Consider the following 25,147-nt stretch of genomic DNA (forward strand, 5'->3'; position numbering starts at 1 on the left):
TGCCCGGTCATTCAGCCCTTTTGGGTCAGAGTGAGACCATTTACCACCACACATCTCACAGACTTTGTTCCTGATGAGCCTCTATGGGCCATTTTTGGATATTTACCCCCAAGGGAGGTTTGCACGTACTGTAAATGACCAGACCAATTTTTACAATTCTGACCTGTGTCACTTTATGAGGTAATAACTCTGGAATGCTTCAACGGATCCCAGTGATTCTGAGAGAGTTTTTTTTTCATATTGTACTTCATGATAGTGGTAAAATGTATTTGATATCACTTGTGTTTATTTGTGAAAAGTTGGAAATTTGGCGAAAATTTTGAAAATTTCGCAATTTTCTAAATTTGAGTTTTCATGCCTTTAAATCTGAGAGGTATGTCACACAAAATAGTTAATAATATTTCCCACATGTCTACTTAGCATCAGCGCAATTTTGGAACCAAAATTTGTTTTTGTTCGGAACTTATAAGGGTTAAAAGCTGACCAGCAATTTCTCATTTTTCCAACAAAATTTGTTTTTTTTATGGACCACATCACATTTGAAGTGACTTTGAGGGGCCTCTATGACAGAAAATTCCCAAAAGTGACACCATTCTAAAAACTGCACCACTCAAGGTACTCATAACCACATTCAAGAAGTTTATTAAGGCTGTGTGCCCCCTATGCATTTTTGATGCGGAATTTCCGCAGCAGAAACTCTTTAAAAACGCTTGGTAATCCATGCCCCATGATCCCCAATGAAAATCTACATATTCTGTGCCCATTCTGTGGATTTTCCTTGCAGAAAAATCCACAGCATACCCATTATTTGTGCTTTTCTGCATGCGGATTTGAGATCCCAATGGACTTGAAATCGCAAGTCAAATCCGCATGTAAAAACGCTGCAAAAACGTGTGTAAAATCCGCAAGCGTTTTTGACTGCCAAGACCATGCAGAAACGCTGCAGAAGTTTTCTGGTTCATTTCTGCATCGTGGGCACATAGCCTAACCTTTCAGGTGCTTCACAGGAATTTTTGGAATGTGGAAGAAAACCATGAACATTTTTGTGGGGAAAAAAAAAAAAAAAAAAAGTTACTTTAGACCCAAGCTTTTTTATTTTAACAACCGTAACAGGAAAACATGGACCCCAAAATTTGGGGAAAAAACACTCTTGGGGCACACGGCATGGCTCGGAAGGGAAGGAGCGCCATTTGTCTTTTTGAATGTAGAATTTGTTTGAATAATTAGCAGATGCCATGTCGCGTTTGGGAAGCCCCTGATGTGCCTAAACAGTGGAAACCCCCACAAGTGACACCATTTTGGAAACTAGACCCTTCAGGGAACTTATCTAGATGTGTGTTGAACACTTTGAACCCCCAGGTGCTTCACAGAAGTTTATAACATTGATCCGTAAAAATTAAGTCAATTTTTGTGGAAAAATTTTATCTTTTAGCCCCAATTTTTTTATTTTCACAAGGTTAAGAGAAGAAAATGGACCCCAAAAACTGTTGTGCAATTTATCCTTAGTACACCAATACCCCATATGTGGGGAAAATGCATTGTTTGGGCACTCGGCAGGGTTCAGAAGGTAAGGGACACTGTGACTTTTTGAACGCAAAATTGTCTGAAATCGAGAGCGGACGCCATGTCGCATTTGGAGAGTTCTTGATGCGCCTAAACAGTGGAAACCCCCCACAAGTGACCCCATTTTAGAAACTATACCCCTCAAGTATCTTATCAATGGGTATAGTGAACATTTTGAACCCAGAGGTACGACACAGAAATTGATAACTTATTCAATATGATGACCTAATGTTTTCATTAGTCTTGAGCGCAAATGCTCGCTACTTGAGCTTGCATCGGGTACTCGGGTATGCACCGTGTGTTGCGGATGCTCAAGTCCCCGCACCGCATGAAGGAATCGCTCGTGCATGGCAGGCGATCCCCGCAAGTTTTTTCTGGCTGTATAACAGCCACAAAACATACGGGGCGGAGACTAGAGCATGTCACTCGAGCACTCTCTATACTCTGTGCATACCCAAGCACCCGATGCAAACTAGTCGTCATATCGAGATCATTTTTTTTTTCTTTACTATTGAAATAATACCAACCCTAGCACAACTCTAACCCTAGCGTTTATTTTTTTTTTTTTTATGCCTTTTCTCGTGAGGTATAAGTAATTAGACCACTTTATTCTTCGGGTTGGTGCTGCGATTACAGCGATACCAGATTAATATCAGTTTTTTATGATTGATAGCTGTCACACACTAGTTTTTGCATTGCAATGTTTTGAGAGCTATAATTTTTCCATGTTTCGGCTGACAGTCTTGTAAGGGCTTATTTTTTGCGGGACAGGTTGACGTTTTTATTGGTACTGTTTTCGGGCATGTGACTTTTTTTGATCACTTTCTATTCCGATTTTTGGGAGGCAGAAAAAACAAAAACCAACAATTCAGAAATTGTTTTTTTGGCTTGTTTTTATACTGTTCCTTGTGTGGTAAAATTGATAAGGTAGCTTCTTCGGGTCAGTATGTTTACAGCGGTACCACATTAATATAGTTTTTTTTTTATGTTTTGGCGCTTTTACACAGTAAAAACTTTTATAAAAAAAATCTTTTTGTATCGCTTTATTCTGAGATATAACTTATTTTTCAGCTGATGGAGCTGTATCTCGGCTCATTTTTGAGGGAGAAGATGATGTTTTCATCGGTACCGTTTTTATTTACATTCGTCTTTTTGATCGCGTCTTATTCTATTTTTTTGTTTGGTATGATAAAAAAGCAAAAAACTATGCTTTTATAATTTTTTTTTTTTACTGTGTTCACTAAAGGGGTTAACTAGTGGGACCGTTTTATAGGTCAGGTTGTTCTAGACGTGGCAATACCAAATGTGTACTTTTTTATTGGTTTTTTTTTTCATATTTTTGTATGGGTGCAGTATATTATTATTTTTTTTTTTTTTTTTAACTTTTACACTTAGTTCCACTATGGGACTTTCATTTTTTTGCAGCCTGATCACTTGCATAGCATAGAAATGCAGCAGCATCTCTATGCTATGCTGCGTGTCAGCGCTACACACTCAGAAGATACTTTGATTACGCACTGCACATTATCAAAATAACTTTCTGGTGATCCAGATGTTGTCAAGACGACATTGGGTCACCATGACCACTACCGGGACCTGGCAGAGACAGAGCGGGACGCCTTAGAGTAGGTAAGTCTCGCTTACCTCCCCTTTCCCCTGGAATGCTGCGATCAAGGGGGCGATCAGAGAGGGCCACAGCAGGTGGTTGGAGCCGGTCCGTCCCGGTCCTCTGGAGACGCCACGGCAGGGCTCATGGGGGCGCCTCCGTGAGCGTTGCGGCAGGCGCGACATCGCCTCACGGGAGGTAGATGTCCGCCAGGTGTGGGGCCGCTAGCGGGCTCCCCCCACCCTCCCGCTACCACTTGCAGGAGATCCAGGCGCGACCTTCTGACGCGACTTCCGGTGCGCCGGGCAGGAAGCCCTGTGACGTCACCAGAAGGGGCGGGGCTCGTTTGAATTTTTTGGCGCGAAGCAGCTGAACGCCGGACCTGGCGGCGAGTAGCCCACCTGGATCCCACCTGGACCTGGGGAGGCAGACCAAGGAGCAGGTAATGCCCTCCTGGGTAAAAAAAAAAAGGAAACACACACCCACACATGGTACCGGTATGGCCAGTATATAAAGGGTCTGGTAACATACAGAGGTGCTTCACAGCCCATTCTTACATTGTAAGCTAGAATTACAGGAGCTGTCACCTAGGCAACAACATCTGCTGCAGGAGCAGCCCTCTGGGGAGCCCTCACAGCTAGTGGCGCAGCGTCATTCCCGGCTAGGGTCTGGTCGTACAACTAGAAGAGCTACCACTAAGAGCAGGAAGGACGGTCCGGTGCGGCGTGATTCCTCGCCATGCATGCTGGATTCTTCTGCTTCTACGGTACCGAAGGTTCTGTGGGGTGAGTGGAATCTTCGTGAAAGTTCTACTAATGTTTCCTCCTTCTTTCGATCTATGACTTTCTTTTAGAGCAAGAAATGTTCCTCGAAGTCCAAGCACAGAGAGTGTGCCTTATGCAGCTGTCCACTCCCTGATTCATATAGCAAAAGGTTATGTCAGCTTTGTATCAGCAAAATGATATCGGAGGAGACCCCAGATTTTTCCCTAGGCCTAAGAACTTTAATAAGGGAAGAAATAGGCAAAGCATTGCAAGGTTCAGAGTCTGGGCATATTCCTCAAGAAACCCAGCTGGGTTCAGACTCTGAGCTATCGGTAAAAACCGCTTCCTCCTCCGCCTTCTCTTCCTCTGATAGTGAGCCAGATAGACAGTGCTTTCCCCTGAAGGAGGTCGATGCCCTAGTAAAAGCCGTCCGATCTACGATGGGGATAGTGGACTCGAGGGTAGAGAAGTCAGCTGAGGATGTTATGTCTGGTGGTCTGGGGCTAAAGAAGAGAAGGGTCTTTCCAGTAAATTCAAAGGTAAAAGACCTCATTGATAAGGAGTGGAGAAAGCCTGACAAGAAGGGTAGTGTTCCTCCATCCTTTAAAAGGAAATATCCGTTTGAGGATGCTATGTGTTCCTCCTGGTTAAAAGCACCCAAGCTGGATGTTGCTGTTACCAAAGCAGCGAAAAGAACTTCCCTCCCGTTCGATGATATGGGTGCATTGAGAGATCCCCTAGACAGACGGGCTGATACTTTCCTGAAAGGGGCATGGGAGACAGCTGCGGGAGCACTGAGACCAACAGTAGCGGCTACCTGTACGTCCAGAGCCCTGATGGTGTGGCTAGAACAGCTAGACAGTCAGTTGAAGGATGGGACTTCTAGGAAAGACATTATTTCTTCCCTTCCACTGGTTCAGGGGGCGGCAGCTTTTCTTGCTGATGCATCTGTGGACTCGGTGAGGTTGGCAGCAAAGTCAGCAGCACTGTCAAATGCGGTTCAGCGAGCCTTGTGGATTAAAAGCTGGCCAGGGGATTTACAGACTAAGTCCAGACTGTGTACAATCCCGTGTGAAGGGGAATACCTCTTTGGTCAGACCATGGACGACTTATTGGAGAAAGCGGGGGACCCTAAGAAGGGGTTTCCATCAGTACCTCTACCCTCCTTTAAGAGATCGTTCTGGAAGAGGAAATTTTTCCGGAAGAGATATTTCAGGGAGCAAGACAAGTCTGATGAGAGGTCGAAAAGGTAGAGGTCTACTCTTTGGTCCGTCTTCAAAAATTGAGCAGAAGCCAGGGGATACACAATCAGCCCAGGTGGGAGGGAGATTGTCATTTTTTTTGGCCCAGCTTGGGAACAGATTTCTCATAGTAATTGGATTTTGAGCCTGATTAAGTATGGTCTTAAGTTTCAATTTAAAGCATTGCCTCACAAAAGGTTCATGGTTGTTCCCTCCAGTTCTTCCCCAGAACGCCAGGCTGCCCTCGTTTCGGAAGTACAAACCCTAATAAGAAAGCACGTCCTGATTGAGGTTCCGTAAGCTGAAAAGGGTCTTGGTTTCTACTCCCCGCTCTTCTTGATTCCAAAACCAGATGGAAGTTTCAGGACAATTATAAATCTGAAATCCCTGAATAATTTCCTTAAATACACACCTTTAAAATGGAGTCTTTAAAATCCGTAATAAAGTTACTTTATCCCCACTGCTATATGGTAGTGCTCGATCTCAAAGATGCGTATTACCATATCCCAATTCATAGTGATTACCAGAAATACTTGAGGCTGGCCATTGCAATAGACGGGGTGGTTAAACACTTCCAATACACTGCACTCCCCTTCGGTTTAGCTATAGCCCCACGGGTTTTTACTAAAGTAATGGCGGAAGTTATGGCCCATATAAGAGAAAGGGACATTCTAATTATCCCTTACCTGGATGATCTCCTGATAGTGGGGAATTCGTTGGTTCAATGCGAGACCCACCTGCAGGAGACCATGTCGGTCTTAAAGAGTTTGGGGTGGTTTCTAAATTTAGAAAAGTCTAGACTATCTCCACTCAAGGTACAACAATATCTGGGGGTCATATTAGATTCTAGGAAACAGCTATGTTGTCTTCCAGAAGAGAAAATTGATAGAATCCGGGAGTTGGTAGAACAATGTATACGTAAACCTTCTATGTCACTCCGTAAGGCCATGTCACTATTGGGAACCTTCACCTCCACTTTTCCTGCGGTTCGTTGGTCACAATTGCATTCAAGAGCCTTTCAGTGGGATGTGTTGTACAATAACGCAGCTTTAGAGGGGCATCTAGACCGTAAGTTTACGCTAGGTCCTCATGCCATATGGTCCCTTCGTTGGTGGTTACGACAAGACAATCTTGCTCAAGGGGTTCCCTGGGAATGTAGTCCAACTGCAGTCTTGTCCACTGATGCAAGTGCTACAGGTTGGGGAGCTCACTTTGAAGGGAAATTAGTGCAGGGAACCTGGTCAAGCAGTGAGCAAGAGTTGTCATCAAATGTTAAGGAGCTTCTGGCGGTGCAGCATGCGTTCAACGAGTTCCTTATATATTTTCAGGACCAGCATGTCCGTGTACTCTCAGACAATCAAGTCATGGTAGCTTACATAAACCACCAAGGGGGAACCCGCTCAAGAAACTTGATGAGGGTAGCGAACGCACTTCTGCTGAAAGCCGAAGATCACTGTCTCTCTCTTTCGGCTACTCATCTAAAAGGCAAGGAAAACATCACAGCGGATTTCCTCAGCCGTACTTCTGTAAAAGAAGGAGAGTGGTCCCTAAATACACAAATATTTTCCAGAATCGTAGAAATGTGGGGCCTTCCGACTGTGGACTTATTCGCAACAAGAGCCAATCGGAAAGTGGAAAATTTTTGTTCCTTAGACCCCAGAGAAGGACCCCTGGCCGTGGACGCCTTTATGGTTCCCTGGAGATTTCCTCTGGCATATGCCTTCCCTCCCATGATCCTGCTCCCAGCGGTGATAAGAAAGATCAGGGCAGACCGGGCCAGAGTGATACTCGTATGTCCCTTTTGGCCCAAAAGACCGTGGTTCCCTTGTCTCCGGAAGATGTCCATATCAGATCCCTGGGTTCTTCCGGAGATTCCGGACCTCCTCACTCAAGGGCCACTTTCCCATCCTCCAACCCAGAGTCTACATTTGACGGCGTGGAATTTGAGAGGGTGTTATTGACCAACAAAGGATTCCCCGCAAATGTAGTGAATACTCTCCTGGCTAGCAGAAAACCTGTTACCACCCGTATTTATGCCAGGACCTGGAGGAAGTTTCTGTCCTTTGCAGAAGTTAAGGTGGAGGAGGGGCCCCCTTATTGGGAAAATTCTGGAATTTCTGCAGCGAGGCTTAGAATTAGGTCTCGCTACCAGTACCTTGAAAGTACAGGTGTCGGCGTTGGGAGCTTTATTTTCTTCCAATATTGCAGATAACTATTGGATAGGCCGTTTCATAAAAGCTTCCTTTAGGTGTAGACCCATTACCAAAGCAAAGATGTCTCCCTGGGATTTGAGTTTTGTCTTAGATGCCTTGACCAGTCCTCCTTTTGAGCCACTAGATTTAGTCTCCCCCAAAATTATTTTCCTAAAGACGGTCCTGTTAGTAGCCCTAACTTCAGCCAGGAGAGTCAGTGACCTACAGGCCCTTTCAATATGCTCTCCATTCACGCAAATTCTGGACGATAGGATTATATTAAAACCTGATCCAGCCTTTCTTCCTAAAGTGGCCACTCGATTCCATAGAACCCAGGAAATAGTTCTCCCAACTTTTTGCTTTCCGCCCAAAAATCAAAAAGAGGAGAGACTTTACACTTTAGACGTTAGGAGGTGCGTACTAAGGTACTTAGAAGTGTCACATGGCTTTAGAAAGGATAAGTCCCTATTTATTTGCTATCAGGGGGCTAGGAAGGGTTGTAAGGCCTCAAAGGCTACAATCGCTAGATGGATCAAGGAGGCCATTTCCCTCGCATACTCCTCAGGGGATAAAGAGATACCGGAGGGATTGAGGGCGCATTCTACCAGAGCGGTATCAACCTCCTGGGCGGAGAAGACAGGGCTTTCCATTGAGGAGATTTGTAAGGCTGCCACTTGGTCTTCTCCCTCTACTTTCTATAGGCACTATAGATTGGATCTGGGTGGCTCTGCAGATCTCACTTTCGGGAGAAGGGTGCTTCAAGCTGTGGTCCCTCCCTAATTTCCTTCGTCTCTGTAATTCTCTCACGTGGTGCTGTCATGGACGACCGAATAAAGCCTTAGTTACTTACTGGTAACGGGATTTTTCGGAGCCCATGACAGCACCTTTATATTCCCTCCCTTCACTGGTGTTGTGCACTCCTGTAGATTTGATTTCTTTTTGTGCACCCTTGCGGGAAATTGATGAAAAGTAATGTACTTAATGTGATTTATGTTTTGTTATAACTAACCTTGGCGGTACTCTCATGCTCTGTTAACTAAACAGAGGCGGGAAGAGAGGGCCGCCCTTTTTAACCTGTAGGTTTCCTGTCCTTGATGGGCGGATCCTCTCTCTCACGTGGTGCTGTCATGGGCTCCGAAAAATCCCGTTACCAGTAAGTAGCTAAGGCTTTCTGCTTCCGATGGATTGGGCTGAGGCCTCCTTGCATAAGGAGGGAAGGGTACAGTCCTTTTTTTGAAACTTGGGAAAGTTTCATCTCCCTGCTTCCACAACGCATTAAGGATGACATTAAAACTTGTTTTCAACCAACAGTGTGGTATCAAGAACTACTATTAGCAGAAGCGCCTATATAGACAAATTTTTGTGAGAACCAGTGCGTGGAGATGAGGTGAGCGTGCTTGTTTAACCCTTTCTCCCTGCACGCTCAGGTGTTTTCCAAGTATCTTTGGCGTGTTCGTATATTAAGTTCGAGTTCCTGCATCTGCATGATTTACGGCTGTCAGCCTCAACACCTGCAGAGATTGCCTGTTTGTTAATCAGCCTTAGCACATGTGAGGATTCCCTAAGGGTATGTGCACACGATGCAGAAAATTTCTGCATCATTTCTGCATCTCCCTGGAAGAAAAAACGCATGCAGATTTTGCATGCGTTTTTCCTGCGGAATACATGCGGATTCACATGCGTTTCCGCATGTGGATTGACAAGCGCTTTCCAGGCGATTTTAGCATCACCTGGAAAGTGCTTGACAACTAGATCACACTATATAAATCCATGCAAACAGCATGGATTTATATAGTGTGACCCGAGAGAGTGTATATACTTACCTCCGATGGCCCCCGGTGTCCTGCTCACTCCGTTCTCCCTCGCCGGCAACTTTGAATTGAAAGACCTGCCGACGTCAGCGTCACGTGACCCGCCGGGAACCAAGCAGGAGCGCTGCGCGGGCCGACAGATGGTAAATATATATATATATATAATATATATATATATATATATATATATATATATATATATATATATATATATATATATATATATATATATATATATATATATATATATATATATATATATATATAATATTTCTTATTTTATTCTTGTTTTACAGCTTTTTAAATGGTACCTGGGTGTGGAGGAGAGTCTCATCTTCTCCACACTCGGGTACCATCCGCACATTAGAACGCGCCAATAACGCAAGTACAAATGCAGTCTTGCGGAAATTGGTGCGTTCTAATGCAAGTCAATGGCGGCAAAAACGAGGCGTTTACGCAAAATTAATTGACATGCTGCGGATTTTTGAGCGCAGCGTTTACGCTGCGGAAAAATCCGCATCATGGGCACAGCACATGCGGATTTCTATTGGGGAACATTGCTGCCCTTCTACCATGCGTTTTTAATGCGTTTCCGCAACTGCAAAAACGCCGCGGAAACGCATTAAAAACGCATCGTGTGAACTCAGCCTAACAGCTATAAATCATGCAGACGCAGGAACTCTAACTTAATATACGAGCATGCTGAAGATACTCTGAAAGCACCAGAACGTGCTCGACGAAAGGGCTAAATGAGCACGTGCGCTCATCACTAGCTACTAGGTGTTGGAGGTCTGCTCTGGTGTCGGTGGTTCCTGCACAACTCCCAAAGAGCCACAGAACTGGCTTACCAGAGACTTTGCCTTAAGGACTCTTTACTTTGTTTTTGCCTGAACTATAGGCTGTTTGTATTTCTTTTGCTTTTGCCGGGTTTGTGACGTAATAAACCAACATCAACCTTTAAAGGAACATGCTTCCTGTTTGCCTCCCAACGCACCTGAGTGAGTAGAACCTCCACAATTGGTGGAGAATGTGGGCAGCATTCTCAGCAGATACGTGTGACTGCTACAAGAAGGACTGCATGTACTGGGTGAAGTCTGCTACAAGCCGGCAAGCGACTCCAGACGAGATGGAGAACCTGCTGAATCACCTGGTCCAGTCGCACCAGCACCAGCAGGAGACCAACAGGCTATTACAGCAGATCCAACAGCACCATCAAGAGCAGCGGCAGCGGATGCAACTTCTGGCAACCGCCATCCAGGGCAAGACAAGCGCCCCAACCCAAAGTCCGGCTGACTCCCACGTCCGGAAGGCGGTGAGACGGGCCTTGCAGAAAATAACCCCTGGGGGTGATGTGGAAGCCTTTTTGACTGTCTTTGAAAGGGTCGCCGAGAGGGAGAAACTTCCACCAGAGCAGTGAGCAGAGGTACTGGCACCGTACTTGACGGGGGAGCCCCAGAAGGCTTACTGTGACTTGGCTTTGTAGGACGCCAAGGAGTATGGCAAGCTTAAAACTAAAATTCTGGTGCACTTGGGGGTGACAATGACTATCAAGGCACAGCGGGAATGATCGTCTTGTCAGTGGATATATCCTAGCATCGTATTCAAAAGGAACAAGAGTTTGAAAAATTTGATCGCCCCTACTAAGGTTAATGGGTAGGGATAAACATTCTAATAATCTCTGAATGAATCCTGAATGCAGGGGCATGTTTAAGTGTGTAAACAACAAGTGTCTATGCTGCAAAATGTTAAAGCACATAGCATCGGGTGTCAGCTGTAACAATCAGCTGACACCTGGCGTTGATCGCCCCGCACCCCTTGTGTGCAGGCGCGATCGCCGCTCGTGTAATAGTACGTAGCTGGTCCATAAGTCCCAGGGTGGAGATACATACTATTACTGACATCGTCGGAAAGGGGATAAGGTTGGAAAATGTTTTTAACAAAATGGTGTAAGGCTAGGAGCACATAGTGTCTGTTCTCTCCTATACAGAGGGCCACTGCAAAGATTCATATACCGTGTGGTATAAATTGCTGTATAACTGGTCCCAATGGTGAACGTTTAAAGTGGCCAGGACAATAGCCATGGTTGAGCTGCTGCTCCATAGCGCCCTTGCACATAAAAAGAAAATAGTGTCCCAGTCAATATGTTTTGTGATGTGTAGATTGCATTGCACTCGCTGGTAGGCTGGAGGCCTCCATTGTGTTTACATCCACAGTTCCAGGAACAGCCGCACACACATCACGGGACACCTGGTTCATTTTAACAAGTTCACCTTTACTGGACGGTTCATGTACATCAATCTTTTTAGGCTTAGTGCCCACAATGCAGAAATGAAGCAGAAAATTTCCTGAGCTTTCTGCATCTCCTTGACAGAAAAACGCATGCATTTTTTGAATGCTTATTTGCCATGGGTTTTTCCAGTGCATTGTATAGGCAAATCTGCATGCATAAACGTACAAGAATTGGTCATGTCCGGATTTTTTCTGCGAGTAAAATCTGAGCAGAAAAAATGCTGACCATGTGCACAGAACTTGCAGAATGTCATAGGAAGTCATGGGATAAGGTATGCAATGCGTTTCTGGAGCTTTTCTGCTCTGCAAATCCACACCAAAAACGCATCGTGGGCACACAGCGTAACGCACAGTATTTGGGCACAGTACCCTTAGCCAATTGCCTCAGTAACACAGTACATTTCCATAATTTTCTCATGTTCAGCTCTGACTATCCCTACTTTAAAAGTTCCTGTTTGTCCCAGGGATTTCCCATTCGGCACTGCACTATTTCCGAGATCCGCTGTGTTTCCCTCACGCGGTTCCATGTCAATCTTCCTCTGTATGGAAGGGGCTAAGGTGCTCTCCATAGCACCTATATCCAGCTGTAGGCTCCGGACGTTGCTGGAATGTCCACAGGGAGTTCTGTACGACCTCCTACCACCAGAAGGCTTTGTCCACACCGTGCTTCTAACCCACTGCACCCTGAACTACACCTTGCTTCCAACTAACACTTTAACTATTTAATTACTTCCTATACGAAGTACTAATTTAAATCCTTTCCTACACTTTCCCTATACCTAAGCTGAGTGTACCTGAGTTACCTTAGGCATTACCTTCACAGTACCCACCCAACAGTATCAGTACCTATAACACTATGCATTATTTACATTACATTCCTAAAAACCACATGACACGGGTCAAATGTCACATGGTATAATAAAACAAAGTAAAAACGCACAGCACCATATTTACTACGCAACGACTGTCTTCAGGGACAGTGACTGGTCAGTCCACACTCTTGCTTTGGCATTCATCCGTACTGTTCTCACACGGTGCACACCTCCTGAGCATATGCGCATGACATGGAGCACAAACATAGTGTGGATCTAGCCTCTCTCCATGCTTTTCCTTTATTCTGATAACAGGAAACCAAAAAAATATTCTTGAATTCATAGTTCTGTAAAAAAAGAAAACCATGTCATTAAAAACTGGCATTAAATTTGCAGAAATCAACATTTTATGTTTGTAACTGCAATTATGTGATATCTGTAAAGGAATGTGAGTGGCACAACTATAGAGCAAATGTGTCTTGCTCTAGTACCCAGTCAGTCAATTTGATGCAAGGCTGGTCAGATCTCCCAGAGAAAGAGACACTTTTTATAGCTGCCAGTGTAGTGTTAAGATGCATCAAATTTAACAAGGACGACATAATTTGGGCATAAAATTGATGTGTAAAGCCAGTCTGTCAAGCGGAGGGAGAACGTGGCAAGCAAAATGTACCAAATGTGTATGTTTGACTGCTGCTCCATTCATTCGCTATAGGGCTTCTGTCTCCTATTTCTGGCCGCCCTATAGACAATGAATGGAATAGTGGTCGGGCATCCAACCTGCCATTTTGTAACGGAGATAAAAACCTACCGGATCTGCACAGATCGAGGAATTAACTGGAGAACCCCTTTAAAAACTTCAATTTTTTTTTAATGATATTTTTGACTGTCCTTTTAGATAACTACTGTATCATGTATATTCATAACAATGTATTGACTTTTATAATGGATTATCACTTGTACAGTATTTAATACTTTCATTATGAACATATTGTAAATCTTGATTTATAAAAAAAAAAAAATTCTTGTCCACAGGACCCTCATAGAAGATTCGGCATTGCACTTTCTGGAGGCAGAGATCGGCCATCTAGAACACATGGAGACAACTCGATTTTTGTGTCCGATATTGTCCGTGGTGGGCCTGCTGATGGTAGATTGCAGTATGTGCAGATTTATTGTACTTCTTGTCCTTTCTGTAATACTGAGGGATGATGTGCCTAGTAGCACATTCTTGGATTGTACTGAGAAAACAAAAATGGATGAACTTATAGTGAAGACTTTAAGATGTTTTCATGCCACTATCCCTCTCTGTTTTGCATTCATTGGCCTTAAACACTAGCTGGATACTGGGCTGTGACGTGTGGTGAAACACCGCCCACAGCCCAGTCAATGAGGGGGGTGCGTGCCACTGGGTCACACCTCTGGGTCTCCGGAACTTGACGGGACATCAGTAGATGTCAGAGCAGGCTGCAGCCGGGGTCACGTGATGCCCAGTGAGCGGTCAGTGAGAGTGCCGCTCACAGGCAAGAATGGCAACAAGAGGTATTTACAAAAATACTTCTTTCCACTGTTTATCGATGGGGCCATTTTTATTGTTAAATGGACAACTTTTTTAAAGTAGAAACATGCTGTGGTGATTTACTCATCTCAAACAATTTATTGAAACAAAAGCCAAGAACAATAGTGGGTATTTCCCAACAAAAAATTTTGTTGTCTCAATAACTTATGTGGCTTTGTACATCAATTACAGCTTGACAACGACAACTCATGCTGTTCACAAGTCGAGTTATTGTGTGCTGAGGCATTGCATCCCACTCCTCTTGAAGAGTGGCCCTCAGGTCTTTGAGGTTCTGGGGTACAGAGTTACAAGCCTCTACATGGCTCAGCTGATCCCATAGTATTCCACGGGATTCAGGTCTGGAGAAAGTGCAGTCCACTCCATTTTGAGGTACCCCAGTCTCCAACCGCCATTCCCGAATGATGCGACCTTGATGAGCTGGAGCATTGTCGTCCATGAAGATGAAATTAGGCCTGTGTTGTTTGTACAGAGGCACGATGACTAAATTAATGATATTATTTAAGTAGTAGGGGCTTCTTATTGTACCATTCACAAAGTGTAGAGCAGTTCTGTATTGACTAGACACACCTGCCCACACTAACACCCCCACCAAAGGCTCGTCTGGTTACAACAGTGGCTGATGCTTAGAGCTCTCATTGAAGTTTCCAACATCATTGGCGGCCATCATTTCTGCTCAGCGTGAATCTTCTTTCATCAGTGAAGAACACCGAGGCCCACTTGTCCCTCGTCCAACATAGATGCTCCCTGGCCCATGCAAGACTATAACGCCTGTGTCTGGTGGTGTGGTCAGGTACCTATACAGGTCATCTAGCACGCAGACCATGCTGATGTAAACGGTTTTGAATGGTCTGATGTGCCTCTCACCTTCCTTACATATGTCTCAAGTTGTATGGCCTTCATCATCTGGTTCCGAAGGGCATTGTTCACAATGAAGCAGTCATCAGTGTGGGATGTGGCCAAAGGACGTCCACTTCTCTGCCTTTCTGTGACTCTTCCAATATCTGTGTATCTCCGTTGCAACCTATTTGACACTCTAAGCTCAGTGGCCTCTTTCATCTGAGAGCAATGACAAGGTACTGTTGATCAATTGTTAGGTGGTGTTTTCGTCTCATGATGTCAAAATGTTAACAGCATGATGTGGAGAATAGTGATGAGCGAGCACTAAAATGCTCGGGTACTCGTTGTTCGGGTCGAGCAAATTGGAATGCTCGAGTGCTCAGACAGAGTAACGAGCTCAATGTAAGTCTATGGGAAACTCGAGCATTTTTCCAGCGGCTCTCCCCGGCAGTCTGCAGAGTGCCTAAAAATTGACCAAATCGATGGGAACAGTGCTCAAATTACATGGAATCAGCATGGGGAGGTCCCCTGAAAGCATTTCGGACGTCCACATCACTGCTGTCTACAATGTTTTCAGAGGTATTGCGCCACTTTTACGGACTCGCAATAAAACATGCTAAAACGAAACCAAAATGGATTTTCCTGGGAAAATTGTTAAGGAACATCCTTTCCAGGTTAATGACTTGTACATAAGGCAAAATAAATAAACAAAAATGCTTCTCCAAGACAAATGCATTCACTGGGAAATGTAATTTTAACAGTTTACAACCTTATCTGGCCATGTGGTGTGTGACACATCAGACACATGCATACAGTGCTGAAAAGACATGAGAACAGCATGGGGAAGACCACTGGAAGCATCTCTGACTCCCAGGTCACTGCCTAAAAGTGTGCCCATCATAAGTGATCCGTGGCGCATGCGAAGATGCCTCCCGCCATGCACCTGTTGTTGCAAACTTGCAACAATTACCGTCCACGTCCTTGTCCCAGCGCAGCGTTCAGTTGTCCCTACCCCAATCCTTGGAATGCAAGCGCAAGTATGTAGCCACCCACCCACACCCTGCAATACTATACTGCCAAATCTTTGACCACTGCTTACACTTGAAATGTGGCCTTTTAGGCTCGTGGAGGCGGAAGCTGTCCATCACCTTATGGCGGCGGCCAGATGTCCATACTCAGTCCCCAGCCGCCACTATTTCTCCCGGTGTCGTCTCCGCTTTCCATAAGCAGGGGTCCCACAACATTACCCGTGCCCTCCCCAGTGCACTTAGGTGGGAAGTACCGCCTAACCACAAACACGTGGACAGATGAATGTGGCCAGGGACGGTACGGAGCCAGTCCACATTAAAAATGCAGCCATAGTGTGTCCAGGACCCTTCCCAAACACTTTTCTTAGCCAGGGCTGCTTCTCTGCAAGGTTGGACGGGCCCACCAGACAACCAGAGACTCCTCCAGTGGGCCCTGGCTTCTCGTTCAAGAGAGTTCCTAGTGCCGAGGTGAGGCCATGATGATGATAGAGGCCACCATTTGCTTAGTTTTCTGTTATTTGGAATGCAAGCGCAAGTATGCAGCCAGCCACCCACCCACAAGATAAGAGGACAAGAGCAAATAAACAAAATCAGGAAGCGTATACCCATGTCTGGATGTGAAAACAGAGCTGCATGGGAATAGTTAGACCTCCCCAAAAAAGACTGTATTTAAGTTTTACGCTGCTCTCTTTCGGTGGTGTTGAGAAGTCTGGCCCAGTCCTTGTTCTATTTTATAAGAGTCAGCATTTTCAGTTGACAGGCGGATGAGTCTATCGGTTATAATTTCACCAGCGGCACTAAAAACCTGCTCTGATAAAACGCTAATGGCAGGGCAGGCTAGGACCTCCAAGGGGCAGAGAGCCAGTTTATTCCACGTGTCTAGCTTGGATAACCAATAATTATAAGGCACAGATGAATCACGGAGAACTTTGGTACGGTCAGCAAAGTACTCCCTCACCATCTTCCCAAACTTTTCCCTCCTTGTGAGAGTACCCCGTGCCTCAGAGCCTGTGCAATGGGAAGGTGTGAGAATACTGTCCCAGAACTTTGACAGTGTTCCCCTGCCTCTGCTGGATTGCATTTGTGTCTCACTCGCCTGTACTCCTTGGTTGTCCAACGAGCTGTGACCTCTGCCGCCAGCTTTTTTAGATGGGAATTTTTTTAATAATTCCGCAACAAGGGCCTTCTCATACTGCACCATTTTATTAGGCCTGTCCTGCAAGGGAATAAGAGACCTAATGTTCTCTCTGTAGCGTGGGTCTAGAAGCAGCACCAACCAGTAATGACTGTCACCCAAAATTTGGACAACGCAAGGGTCACGGGAAAGGCAGCTTAACATAAACTCAGCCATGTGTGCCAGACTGCAAAGAGGCAAGACTTCTGTGTCCTCACCAAGAGGACGACTGACCATGCTGTCCTCCTCATCCTCCTGCTCTTTCTCCTCCTTCCTGTCCTCAGGCCATCCACGCTGAACAGACTGTATGACAGTTGTGCAGGTAGTACCGTCTATAGCGCAGGAAACTAGCTCCTGTTATTCCTCCTCCTTTTCCTCATTATAACCCAATCCACATTGGGATGAGATGAGGCTGGGCTGTATGGAATCACCCTGTATGGTTCCTTGCTCCATCTCATTGTGCTCCGCCTGCAATGCATCCTCTTTGATTGTGAGCAGAGTGCGTTTCAGAAGACAGAGAAGCGGGATGGTGATGCTAATTATGGTGTCATCGCCACTCACCATCTTGGTGGAGTCCTCAAAGTTTTGGAGGGTGGTACAGATGTCTGACATCAATGTCCACTCCTAAGGTTTTATGTGTGGAGTCTGACCTGAACACCGACAGCCTTGTTGGTGCTGGTAGTCAACAACTGGCCTCTTCTGCTCACAAATCCTTCCCAACATCTGCAATGTAGAGTTCCAACGCTTGGGGACATCGCAGATCAATCGGTGAGCTGGAAGCTGCAAATGCTGCTGAAGCACGGCAAGGGCGGCAGAAGCTGTGGCTGACTTTCTAAAATGGGCACACAGGTGGGGAACTTTGACAAACAGATCCAGCAGATCCGGGTATGTTTTGAGAAACCGCTGAACCACGAGATTCAGCACATGGGCCAGGCATGATACGTGTATGAGCTCGCCTCACCTCAGAGCCGCCACCAGATTCCGGCCATTGTCACACATGACCATGCCTGGCTGTAGGGTCAGCGGTGTCAGCCACAGATCTGCCTGCTCTTTCAGTGCTGTCCACAACTCTTCAGCGTTGTGTGGTTTGTCACCTAAGCATATTAGTCAGTCACAGCCAGTGCTGCAGTGCTTCCAACTTGTGACTGATGTGGTCATTTCAGAGATGGATGCTGAAGAGGAGAAGGAGGTGCAGGAGCTGTAGAATGTGGGGGCAACCCTGATTGACCCAGGGCCTACAATCCTCTGCATCGGGAGGACGTGTTCCGTCCCAAGGTCTGACTGGGTCCCGGCTTCCACTATATTAACCCAGTGTGCCGTCAGCGAGATGTACCATCCTTGTCCATGTGTCTGTGGTTAGGTGGACTTTCCCAGTAACTGCGTTGTTGAGGGCACGTCTAATATTGTGGGACACGTGCTCGAGTAATGCGGAGATGGCACAATGAGAGAAATGGTGGCGGCTGGGGACAGAGTATCGAGGGACAGCCGCCGCCATCAGGTTGCGGAAAGCTTCCATCTCCATGAGCCTAAAAGTCAACATTTCGAGCGCAAGCATTCGTGAAATGTGTGAATTTAGTAATGTGGCCTGTGGAGCATTAACTGCGTATGTGCACAACAGCGGCAGAAGCAGTGGTGTCACCCGCAGACACTGTTGCTGGCCTCGGGGGTTCGGCCCACTTAGTCGGGTGCTTTGCTGCCATGTGCCTGATCATGCTGGTGGTGGTCAGGCTGGTAGTTTTTGCTGGCCTGGCAGGTGGTGAAAATGGCCTTCTTAGGGTTAACTGCAGAGTCTTTAAAAAATAACCAGTAAAATGAAGAAATCCCGGCACTCACGTGTATTCGATCAGTTCATTTATTCCACATGTAGGAAAACTACAACAAGACGTTTCAGCCCCTCACAGGCTTTTTTCAATTGTGGATAACAAAGAAACTTTCACACATATATAAAGGAATTCAAAGGAAATGACATCATAAAAAGTTTTAACAAAAAAAATAATAAAGTATCATATAAAAAACAAATAATATCTCCATACACATACAAAAACAAAAATCAAAATATCCCATATTATTTGTTTTTTATGATACTTTATTATTTTGTACATGTTGTATTTTGTGTTATATTCTGTTGTGGTTTTTGTATATTTTTTTGTATTTTTTTTGTTAAAACTTTTTATGATGTCATTTCCTTTGAATTCCTTTATATATGTGTGAAAGTTTCTTTGTTATCCACAATTGAAAAAAGCCTGTGAGGGGCTGAAACGTCTTGTTGTAGTTTTCCTACATGTGGAATAAATGAACTGATCGAATACACGTGAGTGCCGGGATTTCTTCATTTTACTTGTAATCTCTCCACGTGCACCACTATTACTAACGAGAACTACGGAGTGACGACTATTTCTTTGTATTTAAAAAATAACCAGACTCCGGAAGACTTTACAGCTGTACTGGCAACTTCCGTCGTGTTGGCGTTACGAGGAATGCTTTCTCTCCTTCTGTCTGCGGCCACCACACTGCTTCTTCCTGCCTGTTGTGGTGCTACGCCTCCCTCCCCCTGTGTGCTGCTGTCCTCACTGTGTGTGTCCCCCTGCCAGGTTGGATCAGTTACTATATCATCCACCACCTCGTTTTCCTTTTCCGCACCCTGGTCCTCCTCCTGACTTTCTGGCAATTGTCTCATCATCAACATCCACCTCTTGCAACAGTAATTGCACTTTCCCACAGTTGGCTTCTTGTGACCGTGGCTGCTCCAATATTTGGGCATCGCTACACGCATTCTCCTCTTGAAGACAGGGTGGAGGTGGTGGCGGCCAAGTGACTGGAAGCACTATCTGCTATCCAACCAATAACCTTCTCACACTGTGTTCAGTAGTGGTGCTCTTCGGTCCCTTAGTAATTGGGACAGGAAGGTCGAGCGAGAAGATGTGGGTGTTTGTTGTGGCACAATTTCACCTTGCCCTCGGCCTCTACATGCACCATCACGTCCAGTTCCCCGTCTGTGTGGCAAGTTATATGTGATATGTCTGACAGAGAACCACGGCTTTAAATTGTAGGCCTGTAATTTACTAATATTCTACACAGAATTAGTGTGAATAGCGTCACTGACACACTGTAACAGAATGGAAAAGGAGGCCAATATTTTTCATGTTCAGTTCATATTTATTGATTTTTATTGCTGTAATATGGAACTGATCTGGCTTTATTCTGCAGAGAGCAGAAAAATGGTGTACTCTGGATTGCTTTTTAAGCAAATAACCAGGATTAAGATAAAAAAAAAAAAAAATTGCCCAGGCCCCTGATACCTGGGGCTGTCTAGAAATATCTGTAATTATTACAGCAGCAGCAGCAGTAGACGGGACGTTCAATGGACCCTCTTGCACTGTATTATACACTGCAGTCTGCCCCATACACTGCCTGCATAGCACTGATTATATGCAGCTGGATTAGTCCTCAAAAGGACTGTTGGTTCAGATGGATATAGATATATGTTGTGGAATACCTATACTAACTATGAAGAAGCAAATCTCTCCCTGACGCAGCAGCAGCTCTCCCTACTCTGCCTGATTCCGGTGTAGACTGACGAGCATGGCGGCGCCCGATGGTCTATACACCTGATGATGCTGTGCGGCCATCCAATCACTGTGTAATGCCACAACCAACATGGCTACGGTATTCCAGTGCGTGGCAGGCAATCCCTGCATGTTCATTGGCTCTCTAAAGAGCGCCAAACATGCAGGGAGGGGACCTGATCTCCCGCCCGAGCAACCCGGAAATACTCGCCGAGCTAATCGAGAACTGTAATGCTTGGGCGAGTACCAAGCAGTGGCGAGCGCGTTCGCTCATCGCTATTGGAGAACTATGTAGATACCAATTCTAATTGAACCCCAAAATTTATTGGCCGATTCATTTTTTGCCATTAAGCTCCTTGTTAGAGAACAGCAAGTTGTGCAAAAAGTACTGAAACATTAAACTTTTGCATGCACATGTCCAACTGTTCAGAAAAGGTCATATTGCGTTCACCTGAAAAATTTTGTGTGCATTTTAACTTCATCCTGATATTTCGCACAAAGCCAGATATCCACGGTGGCTCAGTGGTTAGCACTGTTGCCTTGCAGCGCTGGGGTCCTGGGTTCATATCCTACTAAGGACAACATCTGCAAGGAGTTTGTGTGTTCTCCCTCTGTTTCTGTGGGTTTCCCCCAGGTTCTCTGGTTTCCTCCCACACTCCTAAGACATACTGATAGGGAATGTAGATTGTAAGCCCCAATGGGGACGGTGCCAATATTGTCTGAATTGTAAAGTGCTGCGGAATATGTTGGTGCTGTATAAATGAAAAGATTATTCTTATCCCTAACTTTTTGTGAGTAGTGTCTAAATGGTGATTGCTTCCGAGCACAGGCTGTCAGAAGAATTCAGGTCACTATTGAAGCCTGAAAAGCTCAAAAAGAATGCATTTATTCCCAGCAATTTGTTTTATATAGCAGAGCATATGTTAAGTTACTTAGTGTTGGGTTTTTTGTTTTTTTTTGGTTTTTTTTGTTTGTTTTTTTTTATGCTTTTTCAAGTGACTTACAGGCAAAATGCGCCTGAAAAAGCTGTTGTTTGCCATATCCTTTAAAGTGGTACCATTCTTTCACATTACTTTTACTGCCGTTATTGGCTTTAGTCTGATTTTACTATACGTTTTGGATTCTGCAGGACCAGAGATCGCATAGTAATGGTAAATGGCGTATCTATGGAAAATGTGACTTCATCTTTTGCTATACACACGCTGAAATCCTGTGCCAAAACTGCCAATGTGGTAAGCTGCTGTTTGATTTCATCAAGTATGTTTAGCGTAGAGAATCATTGGTGTCAGAAATCAAACATTGAGCCTCAGTTAAGAAACTGTCTAATCTCGAACAATAGATATAGAGTCCGAATTTTCTGTCAGCAGCACAAGTTCTTTTTGACGTTTAAGAAAATGATTACTGCAACCAAACCACCATTGTGACTACTAGTCCTTCTAATTGTTTACTGACCTGGTGGCAATGCGACTTGGGCAGGGGCTTTAGAGATCACCTCTTTACTGGAAAAACAAGTTATTGATAATTTGGAAAATTAGTCCTGGGAGGCAAATTGACCTATGCAGTTGTGTGGTCATAGGGTTGCATACTTCTGCTGATATTGACTCTTACTAACATACATGATTGTATACATGTACCACTCAGCATATAATATTTTTTTCCCTCATTTTTATACAATTAGTTTTTTTTTAAACTCCTTTTTTACCCTGCTACAGACGGTAAAACGACCAAGAAAAATCCAGATTCCAGTGAGCAGCTCTGTACCAGCCTCTACAGGACCCTTACAAATGGCTCACACATCAGAACACTTATCTGATTCCTATGGCAGAGATGCTGACCAACCAGAATTTCCTATGCAGTGGAGAGAAAGATACGCAAGTTCTATCAGAGAAGTACTTGAGGATACAGCTCGAGGTTATGAAGGAGATTCTTCAAGTGGACGTAGCTCTGGAGGATCTCGCACCCCATCTTCATACAATGCCAGACACCGCAGGACCAGGGGAGGGGGTAGTGAAATGGGAAATTATTCAAGAAAGAGGACTGGGAAAGACAAGTATGGTTCTAGCAGTGATACAAGGGCTTCTAATAGAATGAAATCTACTGCTAGTGCTCTGGAAGGTTCTGTGAGTGATGCCAGAGATTACTCCATGTGGGAATCTGGCAGTGAGGCAGGGCAAAGGGATCATAATGGCTTAGAACTGGTCTCTGGTTTCAAAGGCCTACACATTCAAGATGTACCCTCCAAACCTGTTAAAACTGTACTGGTGAAACGCATGGAGAATCAAGGTATGCTGCAGTGTACAATATTTATTCATCTCTTTACTCATAATTGTCTATAAGTAAACATGAATCTTAATTGTTTTACTCTTTGGCCTCATTTCCATTTATGTGATCATCTGGATTTTGTACCGTCCAGAGCGATGCAAAAATGCTGAAGGGAAACTGATAGGGAAATTTGATGCCAGTGTGTTCTATGAGATTACTCCCATTCCACCGTTGAATCATTTTCTGCACCCTGTTGGTTTTAGATCTAGCATGCAGAATTTTGTGATCCAGCTATGATAGGGACTTAACCTTGGTATCAGTTGTGTAGCTCATTCTTAGAAAACTGACCAGACACCACTGATAAATGGAAATCCAGACTTCTACTTTCTATATTCCCTACAGAATATGGCTTGAAGCTGGGTAGTCAGATCTTCATTAAACATATTACAGAGGCTGGTCTGGCCTCTCAGGAGAAATCCCTGCAGGAGGGCGACCTCATTCTTAAGGTTCGTGTCTCATTAGTCTCTTCATCCTCCAGCTCTTTTCCGTCTCTTGCACTGAAATCAGGATTAGGAAAGTTATATAAATGTATTTATTTTATTTTTTTTAATTTATAGATAAATGGTGTGGCAAGTGAGAATATGTCATTGGCTGATACTCGTCGGCTTATTGAGAAATCAAAGGGCAAACTTACTCTCACAGTTTTGAGAGATAATCGACAGTTCCTAGTCAACATTCCAGAAGTAAGAGACAGTGAAAGTGATGGTCGAAGCTCCGCTCCAGATGGTGAGCAATTGTGCTATCCATATATTGAAGACCTGACTGAAATACTATAGACAGAGTGGTATACATAGCGTAGACCGTGTTCTTCGTGGAGTCTGCTGTATTTAAGGGTCACCATATACAGCAGCCATCGTTCCATTATCACAGGTGGGTGAAGATGTGGGGGAGCTCATGACTATGAGCCTGTTGTATACTGTCATAGCGACTACTAACCAGACAACCATATTGTGCTTTCTTGTAGCCCTGCAGACTTGACATTATTATAAGTGGAGCATACATATGACATGCTGTACATCGTGTAAAGACCTAGATGCAGCACCAAGTGGGATCTCTTTACCACCACTTCCAGAAGAGACTGTTTGACGTAGATAAAATATTTTGTGATGGCTTGTCCTTTGAGACACTAAATTTATTTCTCTGTAGCTGATGCCAGATAAATAGATTTCAGGTGGCACTAGCAGTGACTACCTTAGCTTTGCGAAGAAATGTAGAATAAAAAAATTTAGTGCCACCGTGTGAACTTCTTTCTTCTTTTTTCTTCTCAGATATATCAGAGTTGAGTTCAGATCCCTCCCCCCCACCTTCTCAGCCACCCCCACCACCTCCAGGACAAACCCACAGGAGCTCCTCTGAGAGTTTGGAGAACCCTGTGTAAGAACCATTATACTTGGCCTTCAAAGTTTCATAATACACATCTCTATAAACGATTAGCAAGAATCTTTTTGTTTTTTGTTTATTCATAGGGAAACTCATCAATTCAATGGAGCATCATCCCCACATATGGATGTATTAAAATATGAAGCTGGTAAGGCAGTTTGAAAGAAAAAAAATTGCTGTTTTGCCTTTACATTATATCTTTCCACTTTCTGGCCAGTAAAATATAGTATTGGAGAAAGGGAATCTGAATAAATACCCAGTACAGTTTTACAATTCTTTATTATCCACCACTTGCATTTGGTATGTCATTACTACATTCCATCCCATAAATGATGGAAGGGGTAGAGTGAGCAGCTTTTTGGACTTGATTGTCATAAAGGTAAAATGTATTTTTGGTTCACGGTTTTAGAAGGACAGGTCGACAGTGTAACTCTAAATGCAAGAAGTTGATGTACTGCACATGTGCACCATTTCAATCTTCTGACAAGTTATAGAGCCACGGAGGGCTTGCTTCTTGAAACGTAGAAATTTTGGTTCTATCAGGATCACTTTCCTTTACACGTGGCCATGGGAGACTCATTGTGTCACTGTCTGTCTTCAAGGGCCTGACAGTCTGTAAGTAAATCGGAGAACAAGAAAGGAGCGATTATTTTTTTACATGTCATATGGGTATGGGATGACGTTGCTTGTAAAGGCTTTGTGTGTCTCATCATAAACAGACTCCTATTTATGTATACAGTATGTATAAAGCTATAATTTTTCCTAATGTCTTTTGCCTCAGCAGTAAATAGTGAACCACCATTGAATACTGAATACAGGGAAGATACTGACCCACCAAAGGATAAGGAGCAACATGATCTGAGAGTGGGGTATCCCGTATTCTTGTTTTCTTATTAGAATATCTTATTAGAATATTAAATGGCACATGTTCACTTTAGACTTTCATTTTGCTCACCTTCATCCTTTTTTTCTTAATTTTTTTTGGG

At 44.4% G+C, this 25,147-nt stretch overlaps 1 protein-coding gene across 7 annotated transcripts in view; it reads left to right on the forward strand.

Moving 5' to 3' along the window:
• Positions 1-25,147, forward strand: part of TJP3 (tight junction protein 3) — a 166,123-nt gene that overhangs the window by 70,040 nt on the left and 70,936 nt on the right. For 5 of the 7 annotated variants that reach the window (XM_073685113.1, XM_073685139.1, XM_073685147.1 and 2 more), the window contains 8 exons: positions 13,311-13,435; positions 21,589-21,691; positions 22,172-22,742; positions 23,124-23,227; positions 23,339-23,507; positions 24,050-24,155; positions 24,248-24,309; positions 24,943-25,030. In XM_073685113.1, the coding sequence (XP_073541214.1) occupies positions 13,311-13,435; positions 21,589-21,691; positions 22,172-22,742; positions 23,124-23,227; positions 23,339-23,507; positions 24,050-24,155; positions 24,248-24,309; positions 24,943-25,030 (1,328 nt within the window). The remainder of the gene's footprint in view (positions 1-13,310; positions 13,436-21,588; positions 21,692-22,171; positions 22,743-23,123; positions 23,228-23,338; positions 23,508-24,049; positions 24,156-24,247; positions 24,310-24,942; positions 25,031-25,147) is intronic. The other 2 variants (XM_073685123.1, XM_073685163.1) reach the window with 2 other exon arrangements.

The sequence above is a fragment of the Phyllobates terribilis genome, unplaced genomic scaffold (assembly GCF_046119375.1).
Source record: "Phyllobates terribilis strain yellow unplaced genomic scaffold, ASM4611937v1 Scaffold_1__5_contigs__length_1240528914, whole genome shotgun sequence".
NCBI classification, from domain to species: domain Eukaryota; kingdom Metazoa; phylum Chordata; class Amphibia; order Anura; family Dendrobatidae; genus Phyllobates; species Phyllobates terribilis.